We start from the raw sequence: 15,277 nt of genomic DNA on the forward strand, positions 1-15,277 counted from the left end.
GACCTGTACGAGCTCCGTTGCCACCGTGGTCCACGGCCCAGGCCTGAGGAAACCCTCGTTAGAGGCTCTGAAGGCCCCTTTCAGCTTCGTTTTCTTAAGGAGGCCCTTGGGTCATAGGTAGGCTTTCAGGACGGTGATGGGAGGGAAGAACGTGAGAGAGGGGACAGTGTGGCCTGCCTGGCCAGGAGGAGAGGGTGGCGAGGCCAGAGCAAGAGAAGCCTCCTGCACCGGCTCCGTCGTGGCATTTATCCCAAAGGTGAGGGGGCTCTGGAGGGTCCAAGGCAGGGGGAGCCGTGTCAGGTTTGTACATTAGAAAGAACAGGAACACGCTGGAGGATGGAGAGCCGGACTACAGGCGGCGAGACAGGGGACAGTCCTCAGGGCCCTATCTGCGCCCCAAGCCTGTGGTTAGGGCTAGCTGCCTCCTACTCCCCACCAGACTTGGGGCTGCTCGGGGCCTTGGCACCAACCACTGGGACCTAGCAGGTGGGGACGAGGGTGTTGTGGAGGCGGGGACACCGGGACCCTTCGCCCTGGCCGTTGCAGCAGTATCCTCTGTCCCCAGCAAGGTCGCTGAGGCACCTAGAGGGGCGGGCCCTTGTCAGGGGTTGCACAGCCTGGGAGCCCCTGGCCCGGCCGCCAGTGCTCCAGACTTGGAGTCCAGTCTGTCTGGTCCCTGCCACAGCCACATGGCCCCCACCGCTGTCCAGCAACCTCCCCTGGGGAGCTCAAGCCTTGCTGGCCTCAGCCTGTCCTGTCTTTCCCCAGGACTACGGGCTGCTGCAGCTGGAGGAGGGGGCAGCGGGGCACAGCTTCCGCGCTGTGCTCTGTGTCATGCTGCTGCTCTGCTACCACACCTTCCTCACCTTCGTGCTCGGTAGGTGCTGGGCCTCTGGGCGTTGGTGGGCTCTGAGAGCAGGGGGTGAGAGGGCTGGGGGCTGCAGACCCTGCTCGGGCCCTCCAGGACCGGGGACGGGGCACTGAAACTGCATCCACTGTCCTGGGCCTGGCCTCAGACCATTCACCTCCTCACAGTGCGACTGGGTTCCCGCCTCAGTTTTCTCATCTGCGAAGTGGGGGTGGCCCCGCCCACCTTGTAGGGGGTGTGAGGATGCTTAGGCTCTACTAGCTATTCAGCCCTTGCATCACCCTGGCGGTGGAACTATCACCCCCGTTCCTGGAGGGGAAACGGAGACGCTGGGAAGCCCCTGGTAGGTTGCTGGGAGGGTCACCAGGGAGGATGGTGACGTGTGCTATTGTCCCCTCACCTCCTCTAGGCACCGGGAACGTCAACATCGAGGAGGCAGAGAAGCTCTTGAAGCCCTACCTGAAGCGATACCCAAAGGTGAGCCCCACCTGCTGGCAGGCTCCCCAGCCCACGTGGGCCCCGCGGACCCCCGGGGACCCACGCGCCTGTCCTTGCAGGGCGCCATCTTCCTGTTCTTTGCGGGGCGGATCGAAGCTATTAAAGGCAACATCGACGTGGTGAGTCGTGGGCGTCCAGGCCAGGGCTGGAGGCCTGTCGGGTCCCCAGGGCAGTAGGGAGACACACACAGAGGGGGACTCGGGGAGGGGCAGACGGCGAGGGGCCCGCAGAGAGGAGCGGGGGCGGGAGAGGCCCTTGGACGAGACAGTCGGGGAAGACAGACGGGGCGCACGCGGCGGCGTTTGTGGCGAGGAGGGTGTGACAGGGAGACGTGGGGCTGCAGCATCCCCGAGGAAGGCAGAGGCGAGGGAAGACCTGCTCTCCCGGGCGTGGCGACGGGCTGGAACCTGGTGAAGGGGGGAGGGGGTGCCGAGGGTGAGGCTGGCCCCTTGCCGGCCTGGCTAAGGGGTCTGGGCTGCGCAGGGGCAGGGAGCCTTCAAGGGGGTGAAAGCTGGGACGGCCACAGTCCTGGCAGAGTCCCCAGCACGAAGCCAAGGCCTGGGCTGGACTCCTGACTGGGAGCTCCGGGGTCTCCCGCCGGCCCTGCTGGGATGGGTCAATTCTCCGGAGCTGCTGAAACCTTCAGAGTTTGCTCTGAGGAATAGGCATCATTGTCTGACTTTACCACTTCCTGCGTCACTGTGGGCGGCAGGAGGCTGGGACGGAGGGCGCGGAGTGCGGGCAGGCGTGGGTGTGGGTGCAGATGCGGGGCCAGCACCGAGGCTGATGAGCGGTGCCCACAGGCCATCCGGAGGTTCGAGGAGTGCTGTGAGGCCCAGCAGCACTGGAAGCAGTTCCATCACATGTGCTACTGGGAGCTGATGTGGTGCTTCACCTATAAGGGCCAGTGGAAGATGTCTTACTTCTACGCAGACCTGCTCAGCAAGGAGAACTCCTGGTCCAAGGTGCGCTGACACCCGGTGTCGGGGGAGGTGGGGCCGGGCCAACCCACACCAAGGGCCACCACCCACAGTGAACACAGACGGCTCAGCTAGAATTTAAGCAACACCGTGAATTCCACTAGGCCTCGGGGTTGGAAGGAACTCAAGGCCATGAGGAGCAGAGAACTTTTAGAACTGCAGTGTGTCTAAGGAGACTTTTAGTCACAGGGGAGGCTCCCACCGTCTAGGTGAGTGTTGCCCAACAGAGCTTTCTGTTAGGGTAGAAATGTTCTATGTCCGCCCTGTCCAGGGCAGCAGCCCCCAGCCCTCTGTGCACACTGAGCCCTTGAAACCTACCTATTGCAGTTGGGAAACTGGATGGTTTCAATTTGCATTTGAATTAGTTTAAATGTAAAAAGTCACATGGAGCTGTGGACATAGTACTGAATTTGGTGAGTATAAATACAGAAGGCTTATTGGTTCATGTAACTGAAGAGTCTAGGTGCATCTGCCTTCAGGTAGGGCTGAATCCAGGAATTCAGATTATGTCAGCTGGGCTTGTTTTTTCCATCTGGTACTGTGCTCTTCTCTATGACATCTTTGTGATGCAGACAGGTTCTCTCCATGTGCCAGAGGGGTGGCAATGGTCTGCCTGCCTCCAACTCACATCCTCACCCACAGTCCCACAGTACAGCCTCATTGGTTCCTGCGTCAGTGCCCGCAGACGAGGTGGGGGAATTCTCCTCACAGATCAGGAGCTGGGAGAGGGGTAGTTCTTCAGAAGGAAAATGAGGCGATGTCCCCAGGATAAGTGTTTGTTGGGGGTGGGCATTAAAGAGCTGCCACGTAGGCAGAACAAAGCAGAACAGATGCTCAGCATAGGTTAGAACATCGTGGTAAGCGGTGAAGTAAGTCCTGGCCATTATCACAGAGTGATCCTAGCACAGAATTCTGATCCAGCACTCTTAGAATTATCTAGATCATCACAGGGCATCAGGTACTGTCAAATCCACAGCACTTGGGTCTCAGTGGCCTTAAATCCCTGTCTCTCCTGCCTTCCCCACCTCTGCTTGGAAGTTCCTTTTGAGTCTCCCTGCCTGCGGCCCAAGTTTCACGGGAAGTATCTGGTCAGGGCAGGTAGGCTGAGCTCTGACTGTGTGCCCAGCACTGGCCGTCCCTCCACGTCACAGCCAGTGAAGGAGACGTCATCTCCGAGAGGCACCTGCGGGTCACCGAGGCTAAGAGAGGGCATGTGACTTTCCTGGGCCACACAGCTGCTGACGACAGACACTGGATTTGAAGGCGGGTCTGCGTAACTCAGAGGCCTCTGCTTTCCCCTTGCTCCTCACATCCCCCGAGGAGGCCCAGCTGGCCCGAGACCGCCCTGCTGTTGAAGGCACTTCCTTCGGCCCAGCCCCTGTGGGCCCAGCATTCATTCCTCATTCTCTCCCACTCCCAACACACCCTTGGGGAACCTTTTTATACTAAAGGGACCTAGAAGGCTTGTGTGGAGTGAGGCAGGCAGCTGGGCCCACCTCCCTGGGGAAGACGAGGCCTGCGGTCCACACAGCTGTGAGAAGCAGAGGGAGGGCCAGGCCTCCCAGGCGTCGGGAAGCCTGGCAGGACGTCGGTGCAGCCTCCAGCCCTGCGCAACGTTGGGTGGCCAGCCCCCTTCCCTCTGCAATGCTTTCCTCAGAAGCATTTCCTGGAAAGTGGGGTGTGGCTCCCCCAGTGCTGGGGCCTCATTCATTCCTAATCTCCAGCACTCGGCCACCAGCGTCCACCAACCTCCAGCTCTAGGGAGGTGGCCTGTGGGCACAGCCATCTATGTCGGCCCCTCTGCTCAGCACCCTTCCCTGCCTGTACCATGCCGAGTTGTCCCTGTGGGCCTGTCATGTGTTCCCCACTGCATGCAGCTTGGAATGGCCAGAAACAAGCTGGTGACACCTGTGTGCTCAGTGCTGTAAGGGGGGCATCTGAGGGGAGCTCAGAGGCAGCCCTGAGCAGCCCAGCAAGGAGGACAGGGGAGGCCTCTGGAAAGGCAGACGTCTGAATTGAACCTTGAAGGAGGAGGAGTTAGGGTGGTGGAGGGGAGGAAGTGGGAGGGCATCCCAAACCAAGAGAGCAACCAGGGCCAAAGGCTCGGAAGCTAGGGTGCTGCCAAGAGGTTCTGGGCCAGCAGATGAAGGTTTGTGGGTGAACACGCAAGGGGACTGCGGAGAGACCGTCCCGCTAAGCCATTTATGGAAGCTTCTTGAGAACAAGGGCCGTCTGACTGCACAAAGCCTGGTAGGATTATCCAGCACAATAAGTATATGGGGTCAATAGGCAAACAGGTAACTCTGGTGACTCGCATCAGAGAAGGGGCTGCTGTTTCCATCAGTGTGGCTCCGTAACCTCCCTTGATGACTTGGACATGTGTGGGTCTCGCAGCTGTCGGTCACTGCATGCGTCCTAATTCTCTTTGACTCACTGGGGGTGTGCTGTCCAGGGGGCATAGCAGAAGGCTCTTTGAGGATGAGCCCGGCAGAGAAGGGACAGTGGCATTCCAGGGACAGGGACAGCACAGGCCAAGGCCTAGGTGAGTTTAAGGAATGATGGGAAATAAGTGGCCAGAAGAGGAGGAGCCAGGAAAGCAGGTCATGAGCGGCTGTCTGGGCGCTAGTCTGACAGTAGGGAATCCCCCTGATGCTTGTGGCTTAGATTCGTGCCTTAAGAGATCCTCCTGCAGTCACACCAGATCCCATTCTCGGGCAGGACATGGCAGCGAACCAAGCAAAGGATCCCTCAAGGCTTGTGTTCTAATGGTAGGAGACAAGAAACAAATACCTGTGCAGTGTGAGACAATGTCAGGTTCTGGTGAGTGCCATAAAGAAAACTCAGTCCTTAGAGTTCCCATTGTGGCTCAGCAATAACAAACCCAACTAGTATCCATGAGGATGGGGGTTCGATCCTTGACCCCGCTCAGTGGGCTAAGGATCTGGCCTTGCCGTGAGCTGTGGTGTAGGTCGCAGAGGAGGCTCAGATCTGGTGTTGCTGTGACCGTGGTGTAGGCCAGCAGCTGCAGCTCTGATTCGACCCCTGGCCTGGGAACCTCCTTATGCCGAGGGTGTGGTCCTAAAAAGCAAAGAGTCCAGGTAAGGATGCTGGGCATGATGGAGGGCATGATGGAACAGCGTGGCCAGGGAGGGCTGTCTGAGAAGAAATGGGGTGAAGGAGCAAGCCATGTGGCCATCTCAGTTAAGAATGTTCCAGGCAAAGAGCACGGTAGATGCAGGGGGAGTGGAGGAGGAAGCTGAAGCCGTGAGTTGATGTGTTCTGGAAACAGCCTGGAGACCAGTGTGGCCAGAAGATATGAATGAGGGGGCAGCAGTGGGAGATGACGGTGGAGAGGAAGCTGGGGGGAGGCTGGATAGGGCCCCACAGGCCATGACAGGGAATTTGGCTGTTATCCTGAGTGCGATGGGACATGAGGGGAAGACTTTCAGGAGTGATTGACATGATCTGAGTTTCAAAAGTCAGAGTGGCGATGCTGCGAGAGTGGCTTGCGGGGGCAGGAGTGGGAGCAGATCCGTTGGCAGACCACGTGCACTAGGGCAGTAGAAAGGCATCGCTGGTGGCCTGGAGCAGGGAGACAGCGTGGAGGCTGGTGCAATAACAGGTGAAGGATGGGGCAGGGCCCGTGAGATTTGAGAGCCAAATAGCAGGTAAAATCTTGAGGACTTGGTGGCTCACTAGCAGGGCAGGGAGAGGGAGCCGGCACAGTTGACACCGCCAGGTTAGAGATGGGACAGGGAACAGATTTCACTGAGGGAGCTGCTGCTCAGCACACCCCGCACTGACCAGCTTCTCCTCTTTTTGTGAAGGGCAGACTGAGGTGCTGAGGGCAGAGTGGAATGGGAGTAGCCCTGGGATTCACCCTGAGGGGGGTTGCCAGGTGCATGTGGCTTTCCACCTTCTGCAAAGACTGGACTCGAGGATGGCCTGCTTCCTTCCCCCTCCGTTTCTTTCTGAGCTGGTTCCTGGGTAGCAGCCCCAGGTGACTGTTATTCAAGACTCCGCCACTGGAGGGCAGCACCGAGCCAGGCTCCCGGGCACAGACTTCAGGCAAAGGGGTGCGGCTTTCAGGGATGGATTCTCTGGGGCGGAGGTGGAGGGGGGGCACTCTGCGGAGCGGCCCCTCCCTTGTCACTGGCAGCTGTGGATCCTGTTGGCAAGGCCCCTGAAGCCACACCAATCCGAGGTCATTCCCACTTCTGTCCCTGTTCAGCTCTGCGGTCCCAGGGAGCAGAGGTGGGATACAGCTTGCTTCCGGGCATCGTCTTTGCGATCAAGTGAGGTGATGCCCGTAAAGTACCTGGCACACAGTAGGCAGTGTCACCAAGGGACCCTGAGCTGAGCCCTGACCCGGGTTCCTGCTCATTCTTCTGGCCTCATACCTCTTCTTTTACACATCCCAGGCTTTCTGCCGCTGATTCGTGTCCTACTTAGACATCTCTGCCGTCTCTGGCTTTGAACAGGCTGTTCCCTTTTTCTGTCTCTGTGAATCGTACCCTCGGCATTCGAGGGCCCAGTCTGCCACAGCTGCTTCCCAGGAGCCCCGCGACCCCGTCTCTGCGCCCCTGTCCTCAGCACAGGCTCATACACCCACTAGCTCTTGAGTCCACCCTGCTGCTTCCGAGTGGGGAGAGCAGCTGCCTAAACACGGCGCATCGTGGAATTCACTCCCGGCTCAAGTCCTCAGCTGCCTCCGCTTCTTCCCCGGTTTCTTCCGCTGGGCTTGAGGATAATGTACTGTTAGCTCTCCCTGGGCCACAGTGAGGTCCCGGTGTGGTGTCTGCGCAGTTTGGGACTGTGACTGGAGGGCGGGGTGCTCCTACCTGACTCTACTCTCCGCTCACAGGCCACCTACATCTACATGAAAGCCGCCTACCTCAGCATGTTCGGGAAGGACGACCACAAGCCATTCGGGGATGACGAGGTGGAGTTGTTTCGGTGGGTCTGACCATTGCACCCTCCCCTGAGCAGAGGGAGGTGGTGTGGTTGTCATCTCCTGGGCTCTGCGCCCCCTGACCCTCTGCCAGGGTCCCCCCACATGCCTGTCACCCCCTCCTACTGCCGCTGCTCGTTAGTCCTTCGTCTGTTCAGAGGTTTTCTTTCGCAAAAGTGGTTTTATCAACATCCTTTACACGGAAGCACTTTCATCTGGGGGTAGGACAGATGTGGACACTGAAGTCCAGAGAGGTTCCTTCTGCTGAGTTAACCTGATACACTCAGAAAACCACAGACTTGGAATCAAACAAACAGGATTAGACTTAGCCTCTGCCATTTGTTAGCTGTGTCATCTTGGACAATTCCAGCATCTACAAAACGGGAATAACAACCTCTGCTTTGCAAGGTTCGTGGCAAATCAAATAGAGAATAGATTTAAAGAGCCTGGCATAGGGCCTGGAGCCACTAAGTGGAGGCTGCTTTTATTCTTATCTGCACTGCTGTGTTTGCCTCCTCTGAGAGGCCTGGCGCAGGGTTCAGCCATGGCAGCTGAGGATGGAGCCAAGGCTTTCTTCTAGTCCTGCCGGGAGTCAGCCCCAACTTTCAGACATGGAAATGGTGGTAGCTCAAGCTTCGTGGGCTGTCACAACCCCGGGGCACATCATTCACCACGTGATTCTTTCTCCATTTGTGTAACTCTTCCAGAAGGTCTGTGAGGGTAAGCCTCTGAAGGAAGAGTAATTTCTCCTCCATCCTTCTAGGTTTTTGGCTGAGGCCCTCCTGATAAGACAGATTAACAGGAGAAAAGCAAACAAAAGTCTAGTAACTCCTGTATGCAGTGGAGAGATGAAGGAAACTGAGTAATTCTCTGAAGCAGCCCAAGCCATTACTTTAAATACTGTCTCAGTGAAAAGACAAAAGATTTGGGGGACGGGGAACCAGTTACAGGAGGTTTTCAGGTAAGATAGGGTATTAAGTTTAAGTTTCTGCCTTCACCATTAATACAGTTCTAGAGCTCTAGTTATCCTCTGCTTCCTGGTACAGAGAGACAGCCTTGCAAATGCAGACTTCTTTTATAGGTAGAAATGTCTCCTCCAAAAAGTAATTTCTACCAGGTTTTCAGAGCTTTTGTGACTGCTGTTTCTTAAAAACCATCAACCTAAAACAATCTCTATGCCAAAGAGGCATATTTGGGGTGATGACTTCTGTTCCCCTTCATATCATCATCTCCATTCCAGGGGTGAGAAGTTGGCCCAGAGAGGTTCCACAGTGAGTGAGTGGGGAAGGTGTGTGGCAGGGGCCTCACAGCGAGGTCCAGCTGTTTCCTGGGCCTGGACAGCTCAGGTCTGAAGGTCACAGCCATACCTCATGACTGTGGCAGCGATAGAGGGTGGGCGAGGCCCCAGATGTGGAGGCTTGCCCAGCTGCATACCCCGTCTTACTCTAACCCGGAAGCAGTTGAAGAGGCCACAGCTCACATGGCCAAAGTTAAAGTTTGCACTGTGCAGGCTTGGGCAGGGCCTTCTCTTTCTCTGTGTTAGTCTCCTCTGTGAACCTGGGGTCGGACTTCTGCTGGGCCCTCAGGAAAGGGGTCTGGGAGTAGAGGAGAGACAGCTAGAAGGCAGAGCAGGTCTGGGGGAGTCGTGTGCATTCTCACCTCTGCCTGCTTGCGTGGGGGGGCTCTCTGCCTAGCCATAGGCAGTGGGCAGGTCTTGGGGCAGGCCCTGAGTCCAGCACTCTCATTATATAGATGGGAAACTGAGGCCCAGAGAGCAGCCAAGCAGAGGCTAGGCAGACTGGGGACTCCCAGAACTTTTTAGCTTTTTCTCACCCTCTCTCACCCTCCTCATCTCTTCTGCAGAGCTGTGCCAGGCCTGAAGCTCAAGATCGCTGGGAAGTCTCTACCCACAGAGAAGTTTGCCATCCGGAAGTCCAGACGCTACCTCTCCCCCAAACCTATCTCATTGCCAGTTCCTGCTCTGGTGAGTAGAGGGTCTTAAATGGCTCCCGTTTAAGATCGTGGGGATTAACTGAGAGCCAAGGTTATAGCCACTGACCCTGGGGTGGGGGAGTCAATGAGGGAAAATGACCTTTATGCCTCAGGGGCCTGGAGAGGAGCTCGCAATTCACCTGGCACTGAGTGGAGACATAGAGGAGTTTGAGCCTGCCTCCACCGCTGAGAAGGCACTGGTCTGCTAGGGAAGAGGGTGGGGAGACAGGTGAGCAGGCTGCAGGTATCTCAGGACAGAAAGAGCAGCCCTCCAAGACAGCCCCACACCCCTGTGCCCAGGCAGAGGCATCACTCACTTGTTTGTGTTCCCACCTGTCCGTTCCTGTCTTGTCACATGATCATAATTATTGTTGGTACTGCCCCTTCCTCACTGGACCAAGCTTTTCTGAGGCCAGGACCATGTTATAGTCAGTTCTGAAATAACAGTAAAGGCTGGCATTGTTAGTGGGCCCTTGCTATATTCAAGGCTCCTCATACCCATCGCCTTGTTGCCTCACTTGCTCCTCACAACAGCAGCACCCTCTGAGTAGGTGCTGGTGTTATCTCCATTTTATAGAGGGGATAATAAGTAGAAAGATAAAATATCTAATAAGTAGCTAGGATATAAGAAGAAGGATAAAGTAACTTGTCTAAGTCGCACTGCTAGTGAGGTAGTCAGAAATCTGAATCCAGGCAGCCTGGTTCCAGAGCCAGTATTCTGAATCACTGTTATGATGCTACTTCCATGCATGATCTGAGCAGGCGTCAGAAAAGATTCTAGTTTGTTAAGAGTTCTTGTTATTCAAACAGGCAGGGCAGCCAGAAGGGTGGAGAGGGTGCTGCTTCAGACCTCGTTCTGCCATTCACCGACTGTATGGCCCCGCACAGGGTTTCCCCGAATGTGAATAATGGATACCTTGCCTAATTCATAGAGCAGTTGTGAGAATCAGCTGATACAACACTTTAGCAATCAAGAAGTTCAGTTTTTATATAGAATTTATTTAGCGCTTGTATCCTGAAGATCTTTAAACCAATTTTGAAATATTTTATAGTTTAAAATATACAACAAAGCTGTTATCAAATGGTTGGAGATGTGAGGAAGGGTTGGGAAGCGACTGTACTAAACATATAGGGGAGAATTTCCAAAACTAAAATCTCCAATGCTGTTTGTGCAGAAAATTATGTTGGTGATTAAATGCACTTGGGAAAGACTGGCCTAAACAAAGTTTATATGCTATAGACTTTCGTAGAGTCTTTATATGCAAATTTGCATGGTACATCTCCAAGAAGCCTGACAATGCAGTTTTTCCCTGATTTGGCACAGAACTCTTTTTTTTAATGGACCGTTTGCCAACTTGGGACCATATAATGATTGATAAATACTTGTCTAAACTTAAAATCCCTCCCTAGAATACAATAAGAACCGTAACAAAAGTCTTTCTAAAACTGTATGTATACAAATCATTTTCATATCCATTGCCTGGTTTGTTTAGGAAATGCTTATCTAAACTAACAGAATTACTAGAATGAAAATTTTAGTATTCTGAGCTTCCTGGCAGTCAAGGCAAAGAAGGGAATCAGGTATGTTTCATAGTTTTCAAGATGTTAACTCAAGCCCAATGCTTTGGCAGAATAGGAGAGGTGACATAGTCTTAAGTTTCTGAAGCACTTAAGTAAATTATGGTTCCTCCAATACAGGAGGCCCTGTTAACTGGAGGAAGGAGCTGGACTTCTTGGAGAGTGTGGGGCATGACCTGGTCCTTGAAGGATGGGGAGAGTTTGGACACAGAAAGGTTGCAAGAGAGCAGAATAGTGCCCCACAAAGCCATGAGCATAAATGTAACTGAAAACTATTTGCAGCTATGAGCTGAAGAGTGAGAATATGGGTCCATCTTAAATCCTCATTAGGTTAAAGAGAGACCTCAATAAGTAAGAGATAAGGCTGCCCCATAATTCCTTTAAGCCCACACACAGCTTCAGAGGCTGGGCTGAGACTGGTAGATAGAGCTATAAGGGCCTTTAGCTATCCTCTGATTTGAGCTGCCCTTTCTACAGATGGGTAAACTGAGGCCCCATGGGGAGGAAACCTAGGATTGACTTGCTCCCCTGCCCCCAGGAAATGATGTACATTTGGAATGGCTACGCTGTGATTGGGAAGCAGCCGGAACTCACAGACGGCATACTTGAGATTATCACCAAGGCTGAAGAGATGCTGGAAGAGGGCCCAGGTGACTACCCCCAGGCCCTTGAACCTGCCAGGCTGGGTCAGACCACAGGTCTTTATAGTTGAAGGTCCCCTGTACCAAAAAATTGTCCTTCCTCACTTCTTTACCCTGGTAACCATCCTTTGCCTTTCTAGACTGAGCTTCAATGGCAGCTCCTCCAAGAAGCTGTTTCCTTGTCCCCAGGTAGGGTCAAGGCCTCTTCTGAGCTCCCACAACCCCCGGGGCTTCCTTCACTCAGTCCTGATTTCACTGTATTGTCATTGTCTCAGTACCTGTCTTTCCTTCCTAGATGTGAGCTCCCTGAGGACAGGGACCATTTTTGAGTCACCTGTGTCCCCAGGGCTCAGCACAAAGTAAGGGCTCCATGAGTAACTGTTGAAGAGACGAACAAACCCATCTTCTCTGCTTACTCCCCTCTTCTCAGAGAATGAGTACTCCGTGGATGACGAGTGCCTGGTGAAGCTGCTCAAAGGCCTGTGTCTCAAATACCTGGGCCGCGTCCAGGAGGCAGAGGAGAATTTCAGGAGCATCTTTGCCAAGTAAGTGCCTCTGTGGCTGTTCCCGCTCCAGATGGCGAACTGCTGGGTCTGGGCCTCCGGGGTAGAATCTTCTGGGTTTCTCTTTCGTTATGCACACTCCAGTGCCTGATGCCAGCCTACCTCTGCTCCCTGCACATGTACTGGTGTCTACTCTATGCCAGGACCCTTGCTGGGCACAGATCGTTCAGACCTTGTCCTCCAGGGCCACCAGACTGCCCACCTACAGGAGAGGAACCGTCCATAATGTCCTAATTTAACAACTCTGTGCTTGGGCCATGCAGACATTAGAGACAGCTATAGGCAACTCGATCTGGTGTGGTGAGGGCTGTGCTAGAGGAAAGAAGAGGACAGGAGGTGCCTGCAGGAGGGACCTAAACCTAATGAGAGATACTAGGAAAGGCTTTCCAGGGATGCCATTTAAACTGGGAAGTTTATCAGGTAGAGAAATAAGGGAGAAGGAGTTTGAAGTGGAGTAGGTACTGCATGTGCAGATGCCTGCACACAGGAAAGACACCTGAGCTTGGTGACAGTGATCAGGTCCTTCCTTGCCTGGGAGAAGTTGTAGAGGGAAGGGGTTGCAGACAAAATGGGGCGGTTTGGTGGCGGGGGTGGGGGGCGGGCAGCGGGTGAGACTGAGAAGAGCTCGGATGTCTCGCTTACAAGTCTGAACTCTACCCTGTAGACAGAAAAGAGCTCAGAATGATCCTGGGCAGGGAAGATTTGGGTCTTGAGAGAGATGTCTCTCTCTCTATGGTAGCATGAAGGGTGGGTGAGGGGGGGCCAGCGGGAGACAGTAGCCTTCTCAATAAACCTGAAAAGGGAGGATTGGGGACTGAGGTGGGATGGGCTAAGGACATGCCATATGAGCCATAGGCCATCACGGATTAGGGGCCCAGGTGCAGACGATTAAAAAGATCTGTTGTGGATCTCAAGCCTTTCTGGAGCTAGGTAGCGGGACCCTTCCCATTACTGGAATTCAGAGCAGGCAATCCAAGACCCTGGGTCTGGGAGAGGCTCAGGAGGAGTCTGAGGGAGGTGCCTGAAGGAGGTCTCAAGAGCAGAGTAAGCCATGTACTCCTCTGTCCTGCAGTGAAAAGAAGATTAAATACGATCACTACCTGATCCCAAATGCCCTGCTGGAGCTGGCCCTGCTGTTCATGGAGCAAGGCAGAAATGAAGAGGCCGTAAAACTCTTGGAAACTGCCAAGTGAGTTGGCAGCGGATTAACCTTGGTTTGTCCTTGGTTCCCCCTGAGCATGGCCCAGGCAGGGGCAGAGGCAGCCAGGCAGCAGTAAAGGAGGGCGCTGGAAGGGCAGTATGGGCAGCCCATGTCCCTGGGGAATGCAGCTCCCACCTGCCATAGGGAGGATTCTTCCTCAGTTTATCAATGAGGAATTGAAGCCCCAGAAGCAGGGATAGAGGTACCCAGAGTCACACCACAAGCCGGGCTGGTGTGAAGGTGCAGGTGTCCTCCTGCCTTCCAGCCCATGGATCTACTTCTCGAAACCACTCCTTCAAGCTTAGGGACCCAGCAGGATCAAGAATGGTTCCAGAGGGCATGGTAACAGGTAATCCCTAATACTCAAGTAGTGCCCAACGCGGTAGAGATTTAAGCCTCTAAAAGTATTTCTTGGCTAGTGGGCTCCCACAGTTCAGACGAAAGGAAAAGCACTTGCTGGAGCAGCCTCACGTGTCTGATTCTCTGTTCTCTCCTAGGCAGAACTATAAGAATTATTCCATGGAGTCAAGGACACATTTTCGAATCCAGGCAGCCACACTCCAAGCCAAGTCTTCCTTAGAGAATGGCAACAGATCCATGGTCTCGTCAGTGTCCCTGTAGTTTCCGGACGGAGCTCCTGGAAAGGTTTCAAAAAGATCCCCTCCCCCTGCCTTTAGGGTCCACCGGTGCTCCAGTGGGATGGCACGACATAGGTATGGGTGCAGAAGCCAAGCCGGCATTTTCACCAGTGTGGCCAAGGGCGTTTGCGAAGGCCAGACTAGGTGGGGCCCTCTGCTTGCCCTGTCCTGTATACGGGTACTTGTTTCACTGTGATGTTTAAGAGAATGTATGAAGCGTTTACATTTTCCTTAGAAATACACTGATGGGATCAAAGCTGGCTTTTAAAAAACCACCAACTAGCCACATGTAAATCATTGTTTTAACCCATACTGATGTGGGGGTAAATTTATATGATGCCAAAGGCCAAAGTGCTGTTCAGACTTCAGGGAGGGTTCTGCTTCCAGGGCTGGAAGGCCCCAGAGGAGGATCTGCACGACCGGCTTTGAGGCTTCTGGGGCGTCAAGAGGTTTCACACACACTCCTGCTACCTTACCATCTTCCTTCTTATGCTTCATTTTCACATCCTTTTAACTAACTTTACAATTTAAAAAAAAAATCAAACATGTCTTTTTAGTGAGATAATTTTGAGTCCATCTGTAGAAAAAAAAAATCAGTCTCCACTAGTAAGGAATGGTGATTCCAGGGCCTGACGGAAGGGGAACCCCAAGTGAGACTCTTTCTGTGCCAAAGCCAAGAAGTTTGGCAGGTAGTTTCTCAGACACCAGTCTGCATCCTTGCTGTGTGCCGAACTGAAACCACTGGGATTCATTTATAAACGAACATAAAACTCTTCTGTACTTCACTTGGAGGTACATTTATTTACAGACAGCATTTTTTCTTAGAATGGTTATTCTTGGCCTATTGTATATGTTTTAGATTTAAGTAAAAAGAGATATTTAAGTAATAAAACTTATACACTTAAGAGATCATGCAACATCTATTTCTTTTTTTTTTCTTTTTGTCTTTTTTATCTTTTTGAGGGCTGCACCCATGGCATATGGAGGTTCCCAGGCTAGGGGTCGAATTGCACCTACAGCTGCCAGCCTACGCCACAGCAACTAGATCCAAGCCACATCTGTAAACTATACCACAGCTCACGGCAATGCTGGATTCTTAACCCACTGAGCGAGGCCAGGGATCAAACCTGCAACCTCGTGGTTCCTAGTTGGATTTGTTTCCACTGTGCCATGATGGGAACTCCATCCAACAACTATTTCAATAAAATACATGTTGCTTGAATTCTTGGGCAGGGCAGAAAGTTTGGGTCAGAAGCCATATGACCCGGGCATGTTTTATTTAGAAAACATAATGTTCAAAAATTTTTAGAATAAGTTACTATCATTCACAAATCTTGTTTTTGGTCTCTTATTTAAAAAAAAAATCT

At 53.4% G+C, this 15,277-nt stretch overlaps 1 protein-coding gene across 7 annotated transcripts in view; it reads left to right on the top strand.

Moving 5' to 3' along the window:
* TTC39A (tetratricopeptide repeat domain 39A) overlaps positions 1–14,827 on the top strand; it is a 47,865-nt gene extending 33,038 nt beyond the window's left edge. For all 7 annotated transcript variants that reach the window (XM_021096670.1, XM_021096672.1, XM_021096671.1 and 4 more), the window contains 10 exons: positions 769–877; positions 1,278–1,345; positions 1,426–1,485; positions 2,170–2,331; positions 7,211–7,302; positions 9,161–9,281; positions 11,406–11,517; positions 11,939–12,053; positions 13,144–13,260; positions 13,770–14,827. In XM_021096670.1, the coding sequence (XP_020952329.1) occupies positions 769–877; positions 1,278–1,345; positions 1,426–1,485; positions 2,170–2,331; positions 7,211–7,302; positions 9,161–9,281; positions 11,406–11,517; positions 11,939–12,053; positions 13,144–13,260; positions 13,770–13,893 (1,080 nt within the window). In that variant the 3' untranslated portion in view covers positions 13,894–14,827. The remainder of the gene's footprint in view (positions 1–768; positions 878–1,277; positions 1,346–1,425; positions 1,486–2,169; positions 2,332–7,210; positions 7,303–9,160; positions 9,282–11,405; positions 11,518–11,938; positions 12,054–13,143; positions 13,261–13,769) is intronic.

Source organism: Sus scrofa, chromosome 6 (assembly GCF_000003025.6).
Source record: "Sus scrofa isolate TJ Tabasco breed Duroc chromosome 6, Sscrofa11.1, whole genome shotgun sequence".
NCBI classification, from domain to species: Eukaryota; Metazoa; Chordata; class Mammalia; order Artiodactyla; family Suidae; genus Sus; species Sus scrofa.